We start from the raw sequence: 12,257 nt of genomic DNA, 5'->3' as shown, positions 1-12,257 counted from the left end.
TTTATCATGATTCAACGTACATTTCGGCATTACCATTTTTTAACGTATTCGTAGGGTGCGCCAGGACAACCCGGAAACCAGGGAGAAGAAGGAGCCGTGGTAAGTTATAATGATTTGTTACCTTATTTATTTGGGCTAAAATGTGCACTTATAAATTTTAATGTTTTCTAGAAATGAAGAAAACTTTGTTAATCACTTTAATCCTTTTCAGAGAATATTCTTTAACCTAAACGCTGAAATTTGTAATAAGTGAGAGCATAAGTGTTCAGCCTGCGATATTGATAAATTATGTTCATTTTTAAATTTAAATTACAGTATCTGCAGCAATTACAATCAAAGTTTAATTGTGATTGCTACAGACACTGTAACAATTTAAGTTTTATTTCCACTTTAAAACGTTTCCATTTATATGAATAGCCAGCAATACCATTCTTGAATAGCATGCAGTATTTACTATGCTGTTAACTAATGAATACTCTGGTAGTACTTCACAATTCTAATTATAATTCAATAATTTAAAATTTCAGTTATTAACTTTTAGTAGTGGTGCCCATAGATATTAATTTAACTAGAAGCAAACCAAAAATTTATCCATGAAATTATTTTGGTTTGCTTCTAGCTAACAATTCAACATTTTCAGTTTCCCCAGCCGTTAAAGAAAATAGTTTGTCTAATGTGTCATTAAAAGACACGTGACACCCAAAGAACAGATGGGATCTGATTGTCCTCATATAGCCAGATCCCTAAGGCAAAGCATGTAAGAAACCACGTCTGCTCCCAGGATTTTCTTTAGCCCCCCTCCTCTCTCAGTGGGGAGAGGAGGGGGGAATCATTGTTTTAATCATCAATGCAGTAGTAAAAACATCCATATTATTTTCATCATGGGGAAGTGTTTTAGCCCCTACCTGGGATTGCCCTTCGAAGAGGCCCCAAAATATGTAATTAGACTTTTATCCTTACGAAAACTGCAAGGACTCTTTGGATAGCGAGGCCCTCAGGCATGACTCATTTGGCTTGCCTAACTACGGTGCTGCTAGTATTCCGATAGCAACTGACTTCGTAGAATTACTCTCTGCAAAAAAAAATGTCATGGTCAATAAAATGGAAATATCACTTATTAACCGTGTTAAATTAATTAAATTAGTCTACAGATGCTTTCCTTGGCAGGAGAACAGTACAGATATTAATTCCTGCTCTGAAGGAAATCACTTGGTTGCAATTAAGACTTTACTGTAGCGGTACGAGAAGACCTGACACCGAAGGGTGTCAGGTCTTCTCGTACTTCTCGCATTGTAGGTTGCTCACGGCCCATTGTGGTTAAGGTGTACAAATAGTGGTGTCGAACGGATCAAACCACCTCCCGTATGCAGAATAGTGAAGGATTATGCAAGGTTCGTGGTAAGCTAAGGGTGGAGCGCGTCGTACGGGTTCAATGCAGGTCACTGTGCGATAGTTGGCATTGTAATACAATATGGAGAATGCAAGGACCATATCCCAAACACTGAAATATGGGGTTCTACAGCAGACGACCCAAGAGACACCCTCGCCTCATTGCTGATAATCGTCGACGGCGAATGCTGTGATGAACAACAACTTGCTGGAGGAGTGAAAACGAGTGTGCCGGTCGGATGAGCCCAAATACTTGCTGCAACACTCCGACGGACGCCTTCATATGTGATGCAAACAACACGAGTCCATGGACCCATCGAACATGGTGGCCATTGTCCAAGGCAGGTGGCGGTGGTTGCTTAATAGGGGGAACGTTTTGCTGGAAAGAACTAAGATGTCTGGTGCGTATGGACCACCATTTCACTGGTGAGGTCGGCTACCGGTATTTCTTAAGAGACCGTATAGACCCTGCCATGTTGCATTTTTTTCCCGGACAGAAATAGGATCTTCCAAAGTGATAAAGCGCCGTGTCATTGGGTCTGCACTGTGCTTAAGTGGTTCGAGAAACAGAAGGAAGATATCACCTATCTTGATTGGACTCCAAATTCGCTTGACCTCAGTCCAATTGAACACCTGTGGGATGTTTTGGAACGGAAGTGAGGCGTGTAGACACTGTGGAAAGCCTTGCAGGCAGCATTGCTGCAAACCCCTGCGGATGTCTTCAGACATCAAGTATTAGGTAGGTGGTCATAATTCACTGATCACTCAGTGTATATTAAAAAATGCAGATATACTTTAATCTGTACTTAATCTGAAATATGCCTTTCACATGAATGCTGGAAATACCTGTTATTAATTTATCACAAAGTTGATTAGGGATCCCATTCACAAATTGCAATGCAGACAGGGTGTTGTATGAAAGATTTTTCATTTTAAAAAATGATTGGAAGTGGTGTTTCATTATGTGTTAATGGGAAGGGAGTTAAAACTGTTGTCGCAAAGTGTTACGGAGGTGTTAAAAAATCGCTTTAAATAATTTGTGAATAACTCCATAAATGATTCATGAACATTGAGCAAGCATCCAGTTTCAGATACGGTTATTAAGTTGATCTGTCATAATCTTAAAGTGGATTACTGATAATTTTGGAACGCTCTAAAATTTGTTTGTAGTTCTAAAAATTTTAGTTGGGTATGGCAAAGAAACTTTTAAGAAAACGTCAAATGGAATTATAAAACCAACTAAATGCTTCTGATAAGTCTAAAAAAATTCCTTTAAATTATTTTCGAAATTTCCTAATCACATCTGTCTCAGTCTTTTGAAATAAAAAAGTATTTACGTGACCATTTTCCAATAGAACGCTGCCTTCTTAATTTAATAATAATGACACATTTCCAGCCAAACGCGTTCATCAAAATATTTTGCATTGGGTGGCGACTGTTTGAAAAAACAAGGCGTATGTAATACTTGAAGCAGTTATAAGTGAAATCAGTAAAGCCATATTTTAAGAGGTTTCACATTCATACTCACACCAACTTGTTTTTCTCTGTTTTTTTTTTTTTTTTTTTATTCCTTCATCGGAGCTGTCTGCAGGTTTTTTTGTTTGTTCATCGAGTTGTTAGTGCAAGAATTGAATGCAGCAGTGTTTTTTTTTTTTTTTTTGTGGGCTCTCAGGTGTGGTCTGCCGGGAGCGGGATTTGCTGACACCTACCAGTCTTTCACTTCACTGGTAGGTGTGGGATTTTTGGTGCTGTTAATGCACAGACACTGGTAGTGGAGCCGGGCCCGGCTCTTGTTGCCAGGGGTGAGCACTGGGGGCCATTCTGCCCATGGGGTGGCTGCCCCCTGGTGACAGAATAGTCTGTTCATTAACCACTCAGGCCGTTTATAGGCGACAAGAATTTTTTTTTTTTTTTTTTTTTGCCTCTTACAATTGGATACAGGTGGAAATAGGCGTAAGCCTGGGTGCCACCGTTGATAGGATTATATATACATACATACATCTCACCAACTTGAAATAAACAGTATTGTATTATTTAGTCTGAAGTTTTCGAGATAAATGAATTATGATTTCTTAATTATTGCCACAGTTATTATAAAAGAATTATTTTAATTTTTCAGGGACCAAAGGGCTCCAAAGGAGATGCAGGACCTCGTGGACCAGATGGATTGATTGTAATTACTTTTTATTATAATTATAGTACAGATATAATTGTCGGGTTCAATTCAATACAATGCAATTGTCGTGTTCAATTCAATTGAATTTTCGCTATAAAGTAAAAATTCGATTGAATTGAAACCGAAAAAAATATAAACTAGTTATTGGTGCAAAAATTCGTTGAAGAAGCGATAGATTCAATTCAGATAACTTCTTTTATTTATTACTTGTGTCGGAGTTAGTCTGACCATCAAATTCCATGCTTTAAATTACGTATATTTATGGATTAAGGATAACACTTCACACCATAACTGTGATGAACAAGATACATACTTCAAATTTAAAGACAATATAAAAAAATGAGGAAAATAGCACTCCTTATAGTGACTGAATACTAAAAACAAGATTATATGAACTAGTAAAAGTAAATAAACCGCCGCCCCTGAAATATTTCATCGATTCCCTTCCAAATGAACCGAGACGTTCCATTGGACTGCTTTCAATCACCCGCAATTGATTTCATTTGGAACTAATGTAAAAAATTAGGTGGCTGCAACAAAAAAAAAACAACTTTTAGACTTGACGAAGTGAAGGTGTTATGTAAACAAAGATCTGAAGAGATGGGGAAAACGGAATGGACTGCTTGCTACCAAAATGTTTAAAAACAGAAATTGAATATTTTGAAAAGGACTGTATTCTGGAGAGAGAAATTGGGGGATAAAATAGTAATAATATTGGAGATGAATTATCATAAGAAACAATCATTAAGATGGTTACTGATAATGATTTTTTATTGATGTCGAAGAAATTGTCTACCTGTTTTTTTTTTTTTTTTCTTAAACTAATAAACGATAATTTTTTGTACGTGGAGTTTTGAATGGAATTTGAAGAACTACCTCTTGCAGTTCATTTTAGACGACTGCTGACATAATTTTGTAAGTAATAATAAAATATTTATCTGAGGTATTTAATTATATATATATATTTTTTCAATGTAAATAATTTCGCACCTCATTAGTAACCTTCTGTTCCCGTGATCTTGAAATGCTATCGTTCACTACTCATGATCATGTGCCAATCTAGTTGAAACAACTAATGACAACACTGTTGTTTACTACTTATTGGAAATGAATCTACATATGGGCACACACAAATACAAAGGTGGGGCGTTAGCCTTTGACGCCCATGGTAGGTAACGGGGTACGTTCATTTCTCCATCAGTTACCCCCATGACAGAAGTCGCTTTGGCTCCTTTTATTAGTGAATGCAATCTGTGAGGTATGAACTAGTAAAAGTAAATATTGTATATACTTTATATATGTTCTACTAAACATGGTTGTTAAAAGCACACCTAACGGTTAGTGAAAAACCGAAAATTCAAGAGGTTAAAAAAAAATAATAAATTTATATATTATTTTTTTTCTCGTCTTAAAAAGCTGAGTGCGCGACTTTTCAAGGACACTGGGTATTCGAGAAAATACGATCTCTAATGAAGTTCACCAACTTTTCAAAAACAGAATCATCATCATGCTTAGTAACAAAGGCACTCCATCACCCTGACAGTCCATTTCAGCTGATTTATTTTATTATTATTATTTTTTTTAACAGACTCGTTGCCGAAGCCTACAAGAGACCGCCTTCTTGTGATAGGAACAATACACCTTGTATTAAAATTTTCCAACCTGGAGTCTGATATGAGGTCAAATCCCTTTGCGAACTACACCTTTGGGCTATTTGTATGTTCCGTCTGGAAAACAAGTTCACTCGTTACTTAGCTATACTGAGTCTCTCTTACGTGTCTTGCTGATGAGTAAGCAAAACATTGATGAAATAGAACCGTCTGGGGTCTGAAGAGATCATTTGTTCGTGTGTCATTGACTTGGATATCAGTATAAAATATTTTGAAAGCGTGGTCAGGAAACTCATTCTTGTGCCAGATTATCCTCAACTTATGTACGTAATTCCTTTTAATGGTTTCTCCATATGTAATTACAGCGCCCTTTAGCTTTTGACCCTCTGGAAAACATAAGTTCTGGTACTGCAAAGAAACTGAACTAATCAGGTAAATGGCGCTTTTATACTGAATAACTACGGGGATTTTTTTTATTCATCTGACTGTTTCACGTATTTTTTTCTTGCCTGTGTAATCAGGAAACTGTAAATTTTAAAATAAATTAGGTGAACATGAGGATATTAGTTTCATTTTGAACCGTCCCATTTTAGTTTTATCCATTATGATAGGCTATAGAAAGTAATTTTTTTTAAAAAATGCTACAAAAATGCAGTTATTTGGGTACGATATACAATACAGTGAAGTTTTTTTTTTTTTTTTTTTTTTTAGGGTGGTGTACGGACACCACCGGCAACAGCTTTAAATTGCTTGGCTGTTTCTTATAAGGATATATCAAAGACGGTGTTCACCACCCCATCGATCCTCGCTTATTGAATGCTGCCAAAAAAGATGAAAAAATATATCCGTTTCCAAAAGCGTCTTAACCATGCTTAGCAGTATTACCGTTTAAATTACAAAAAAAAAAAAACAACAGTAATGTCGAACGTGTTTTATTCTAATAGTGCGTAGACTAGTGGTCAATGGAGTGCAGTAGTGCTTGCGCTTGAGTTGGTCATGGTTCGAGCTCACATGACCGCTAAATCAAAATGATTAATTGTAAACTCTTCTGACCAATGAAGTCGTGCCAGAGTATAACAGAAAAATTGTTTTTTTATTTTCCATATCAGTAGGTCTATATCAGTTCATAATTTTTTTTTACTGGCTCTCTTTGCTTTATGTGCAGTTTAAATAGTCTGACGAACAATTAAAAAAAAAAAAAAAAAAAAAATCAACATTATGCAATACCGGAAATTCCTTATTGTGATTAACCTGTCTATATCATATAACATAAAGAGAAAAATTAACTTTAGGGGATATGAGGAAATGAAACGTTCAGCAGTAGACAGAGATGTATGATTGCAGCGACAAGGCGAAGCCTTTAGAGTTTGATGATGATCATGTAAAATCGTATTTTTAACCGCCTTAAGGCCATCTTGGCAGGGTTTGGCGCCGTATATGTAGTTATGTAGAGGAGAAATAAATCTGCTAAATTTTGATAACCGGTATAGTTTGATATAGTTTGTACAGTTAATTTTCCCGAAGTTGTTGGCAATTGCAAAATCGAGAATGGCATAATTTTGGTGAAACTTAACTTGTTGAATTTTTTTTTTCAGTGACGTTTATAAGATCTGATAGTATGCACTAGGAGATCTTATATTCAGAGTATAATTTTTTTTCATACTCATATTACGTGCATTCATCCAGCGAGAACTGAAAGCTTTGTTCTATACAGCAGGGTAAAATGCTTATAAGATCAAAAAGATCCACTTAGGTTCCATGAGAAAATTTATTTTTGGCATATTTGTGTACTCGTATGTGAACATCACTAGAAAATTAGATTTATAACAAGTTTGCTAAATGTGACCCATTGAACTGAGCATGTAATATCTTGCTGGTTTTTCTTTCCATTAGAAAATGCCTCATCCTATTCATCCTTGCTTTTCTTTTACAGTCAACCCTCGATTTTATGAACAAATAGGGGTAAGGGATGTCCGTTAAATCCAAAGTTATTTTAAAATTCTTATTAAAATGGTTACACTATTTATATAGATGGATTATGGACTTGGGTCAGCCATGAAATATACGTTAGCGTTACCCTTGCCTACCGCCACAGCTTAATTCGAATTTCAATATGGCTTCACCGTTTCAACCACGTGCGCATTGGCTCCACCGTTTCAATCTTCTTGCTGTCTTTCCTGAGGTTTCGACGGTTGACCCTTGAAGAAGACGTTGAAATCATAGGATCTACAGCATTAAGTATTTTTTTTTATTTTTGTTTTTCCATAGTTTCGATTTAACAATAAAAAACAAGCTTTTATTTGGCTTTATACATAGTACATAATTAGTAGAAGATAATTTACTGTGACCGTATAGTGGCTCTGATGGCAGTTAAATATTCGTTTTATCATCCGTTATATCGAAGTACGTAAATTCGAGGGTTTAGTGTACCATAAAATTTTGGTACTTCTAATAGCTTGTTTTTGCTTTTCGGCATATTAATAAATATATTTATTTTCTGTATGGTATTATAGAATTACAGAGATTTATTCCAACGAAGTAGTTGAATTTAAATAAAATTCGTACGCTTTACTACGTTGGATTATCAATCACGGGAATCATCCTGCCTTTACTGAAGACCGAGTACTCAGTGTTAAGGCTTGGGTTTATGTTCAGCTTAGCGACAGATGCCGTTATTCGCTGTTCTACCTACGCTCCTAATACATTTTCAAATTTTAATAACATCACACTGAAAAGGTGAACTTGCTATACATTTAATAATCTGAGTTACTGCCAGGGCACCTGTTTCGAAGTTGCTGACTTCTTAGCTTGCTGGTGGTAAACGGAACTATGAATACATTGTACTGTATTTCATCTGAGTGAGCAGTCAAGCGGCGTATGGAAGTAAAACTTCCATTTAAATACAAAAACTAGCGTTATATATATTTGTCTCGAAGATATTTGTCTTCAAATGATATTTGTCTCGAAGCCTTAACTTGGCCCTGGTCTTCAGCGGAAATATAACTATCCGCAGTTACTAAAAGTCGAAGCGCAGTATACAGTAAAAATTTTATTTTATGTTTTCCAGAATCGCTGTATAACATCAGAGAAGTTTCTAAGATAAAAACTAGAAGATGATTACCTCATTTTGTGGTATACATGGATTGGAACATGTGAGATATATAACTCTGACCACTTGGCTGCAGTTGTACTAGAAAATACCTATTCACACTCCTTTATCCTGACAAGGTTTTCAGAACTGACAATTTCCTTATGACTAAGGCAAATAAAATGCACACCCTCTCCTTTCGAAATTCAAGGAAAGAAATTGCCACCCCACATATCAAATCTCATGAGGAAATTCACAACAAAAAGACTCCTGCAGTGTTCAAAGGGCAAAGGAAACAGAGGATGTTGATTATCAAACACGAAAACTTGCCATTTCAAAGCTCACTGTGCACAATTTGAATCCTGATTCAGATTATCTGATGCAGGATTTACCCTGGGGAGGGCAATATGAATACGTAAGGATTGAATTGTGTACAGACTGTTCGTGAGCATAATTAGAGAAGTACTAATTATTGGTAATGAAAGTTACAGTATTAAGAGTATTTGCTTTGTGCATCGCAAATAAGGATGCGAGCTCTTGTGCCTTTGCTAATTATTCCCTTCTCAAAATCTAATCTAAATTTTTAAGTAAAAAACATCTATTCACCTTGGAATCTTTCATCCCAACTTCTCCCCACACACAGAAGTTCAAAGAGTTTACTATAAATATAGCTTTTGCTATTATTGAATGTTAGAGAAAATTTCAATAAAAGCTTAAAATCAATTAATGTCCTCGAGATTTATTTATTTATATTAAAGAAGGTTTATTTATTTTTAGGGTCATCCTGGTCCTCCAGGACTCATGGGACCTGTAGGAAAGCATGGGCCTAAAGTAAGTCTTGTTTTGCTTTTTGTATTTTTAAAAAACAGATATTCTCAGTTTAGTATACAGTTAATAAGTAGATTCCATTGCAATCGTGGATCGGTTTTATCCCTTTTTAACTCCTCTCCTACACATCTACGTGAATTTAAAATTACTCTTATCCTGGAGCATAACAGCAGTATTGCCTACTCCATCATTTTACGTTTCATATTATTCATTGGTCAATAAATTATTTTATATAAATCCGATTATTTCATTTTAATCATGTTACCTATTTTTTTTTAATTAAATATAACGTGTCTATTTTGAGAGATTCGGTTTGTGTTTGCTGCTTAACTTTTTGTCGCTAGAACACCAACATAAAATAAGCCTATAAATCAACTGCAATACGGTACAGCTGAGTCAAAAAAAAAAAAAAAGAAGAAGAAAATTGCTTCAAGCTTGGTATTTTAATTAAGTCGTTTAAGTTGATGAGAATCTTCTTTTTTCTCTGCGCTAAGGACAAATAAAAGTTTCAGTCCTTGGCTGACTTTCTCACATTACCTGGGCTTAACCTTTACTATGAGTGCTTTGGTATTGCATATGAAGGTCGGCAACTCACTGCAGTACAGTGACTTGTTATACACAAATTCAGCACATCAATGTATGTACAACGTGTGAGTCAGTTTATCAACATATCTGTAACTCTCTCATCAGTAATTAAAAAGGGCAGACCACTCGTAAATATCGGACAGTGTAAACACCACTCGAACATTTTGATGGTCGAAAGTTATTCAGCCAATTAAATTCAACAGCTTGTTAAATTTATATTGGAGTGCAGGAATTTTTTGTCGAGCCCGCGTATGAGCCAATTAGCCCTAGGCCTGGCAGTTGCTCTATCAGGTTATCAAACTATTTCGTTCATATTCAATCTGCGTAAGCAACTGAAATGGTAATACGGGTTAATAAAACTATACTTTTAGAACATTCAAAGAAGATACAGTATTGAAGATATTAATTGAGCGGATTTGGTATTTATCTTAACTTTTCCATCTTAATTTTTCATGATACTTTTTAGCATGTAATGTACGTAAACTTTGTTTACATTTAAAAGGTTGTACGGGATTTTATTAACTTTAATTTATAAATTGTTAGACAATTAACACAGTGTCATTAGAAGAACGGTTATTGACTGATATTTATTTAAAAATGTGGCTACCTATTCTTATTATTGTCTTATTGTCTATTCTTATGGTTGTATACCCTGGGCTACACAAGGTAAAAATAATATTGTTACCTCGATGTAGCCCAGGGGTATACAACCCGCGGCCCATTCTTCATACTGTGCGGCCCGTGCCATGTAGAAAGCCATAAGTGTTTTCTGATCCCGAACTTAAAACTGTAGCATATCACGAATTATAGTTTCATAATGATTTTTTCAAAATATCCCGTTTTAACGATATTCATTGTTTTCTTATAACATTTTATGTAGCCATCTCATGATACTTTTTAGCGTGTAATGTAAATGTACAAAATATAATGATATTTTGTAATATCATTATAACCATGTAACAATAATAAGGTTATAAGTAATAAGAACGTTATTAGTGTCACTTAATAATCATGGAATTTTCGTTTTTAATTATTAAATGTTAAAAAATCTGAATAAACGCTCATAGCAAAAATTAAATTTATTTGTTTCGAAAATTTCTGAAAAAGTTTTACTACTCCTGCTACCCACAAGTACCAATTCGGTCCGCGGATTTCAGCATAGCGTTTTTCTATTTTGGCCTCTGGCCAAACAAACAAAAAAAATTAAAGCGAAACTGGCTACAACACATCGAGTACTGAAAGTGAAACGAATGATTTTCGAGCCTAAACTCTGGACTTGCTGAGAGCATAGTTGAACAAGGATTTCCGATAATCAAAATAATAACCAAAAAACTGGATTGCTACAGAATAATATTATATTGCGAATATCTTTTGATATATGCTACGCCAACCATGCCAGGCAAGGCAGGCACAGAATGCCCACGAAACGTTTTGCTTATTCCGCGCACACAGCTTTAACGGCTTCTTTTATTTTTTAGTTGGTGCCCTGAATTGAGAAGGTAACAGCATACATGAGTCATATTCTTATCAGTGTCATTTGTAATGATAGCATTCATTCCCTTACTTGAACGGTCTCATGACAAGAAGAAAACCAAAGTGGGCAGTTGATTATAATATTAGATATTATTATTAGGTACACCGCGTCGTCCAAGCATTGATCACTACCATTCAGAGGCAGTCACGTGTCCTCACTAGACTGTATAAAGCAGGTAGTCGGATGGTGAAAGATTTGTGTGGTGTGTGCGGAGGCAGTCCCAGGATTTTCTAAAGGGTTGAAGTGTTCCGGAGAGACATTAATCTTATCGTGTATCAGTAAAAAAATCCATCTTATTTTGATCATTAAGGGTGGGGCTATAGTTCCCACCTAGGACCGCCTTTGCGTGTGCTCGCGCACACCAGGTATAGCAACTAGTAAATGTCTAGCCAGCGGCAGTCCTGCTACCCGAATCTTTTTTTTTTTTAAGCACATCAGCCCATGTTGCGCCATTATGTATGTAGAAATGTGTGCGTTCACGGACCAATTTGCATGTTGTACAGGTTTAAACACCCAGAACCCTACTCCACCCGCCTAAGATCGGCTAACAGCCCTGATGGAAGAGGCCTTTAGAAATTCTTCCGGTCTATCACAGCTCAAATACCGACTTCTCCAAACGAGTTACAGGTGGATAAACTACTGTGACTGGAACAGCTTGCTGACGTGTGACGGTGAAAAGAATTGTGCAATCTTAGCGACCGCAGTTAATCAAATAACAGCGGTGATATGTAAAGGGGTATATATAGGAATACAGTACACGGTTCCTTTTACCATGTCATGGATGGGGTTATAGCAAGAGACAACCTCAGCTAGTTCCATTTTGTCAGCTAAAATCCAGATACATTGTGCACAGGAATATGGACACTGGACATGTAAGGAGTATAAAATGGTTCGACGAATCCGAATTCCGGTTGTTCTGTGTTTACGCAGTATCGGGGTATGGCGAGTGCAGTATGAATCAATGGACCCATTGTGAGACAGAGTAGAGTGTTTAGGATCAAACGGTACCAGGGGGTCCCCCCCCATCTCCGCGTAGTATACATTGTG

At 36.1% G+C, this 12,257-nt stretch overlaps 1 protein-coding gene across 1 annotated transcript in view; it reads left to right on the top strand.

Annotated features, from left to right (window-relative positions):
- Positions 1-12,257, top strand: part of LOC150085454 (uncharacterized) — an 860,907-nt gene that overhangs the window by 789,080 nt on the left and 59,570 nt on the right. Inside the window, exons 31-33 of the mRNA XM_090374571.1 lie at positions 55-99; positions 3,509-3,562; positions 9,041-9,094. Of these exons, the coding sequence (XP_090230697.1) occupies positions 55-99; positions 3,509-3,562; positions 9,041-9,094 (153 nt within the window). The remainder of the gene's footprint in view (positions 1-54; positions 100-3,508; positions 3,563-9,040; positions 9,095-12,257) is intronic.

Source organism: Mastigoproctus giganteus, chromosome 5, assembly GCF_048544385.1.
Source record: "Mastigoproctus giganteus isolate SK-2022 chromosome 5, ASM4854438v1, whole genome shotgun sequence".
NCBI classification, from domain to species: domain Eukaryota; kingdom Metazoa; phylum Arthropoda; class Arachnida; order Uropygi; family Thelyphonidae; genus Mastigoproctus; species Mastigoproctus giganteus.
Note: the sequence above shows the minus strand (reverse complement) of the source record. Positions and strands in the feature narration are given on the sequence as shown.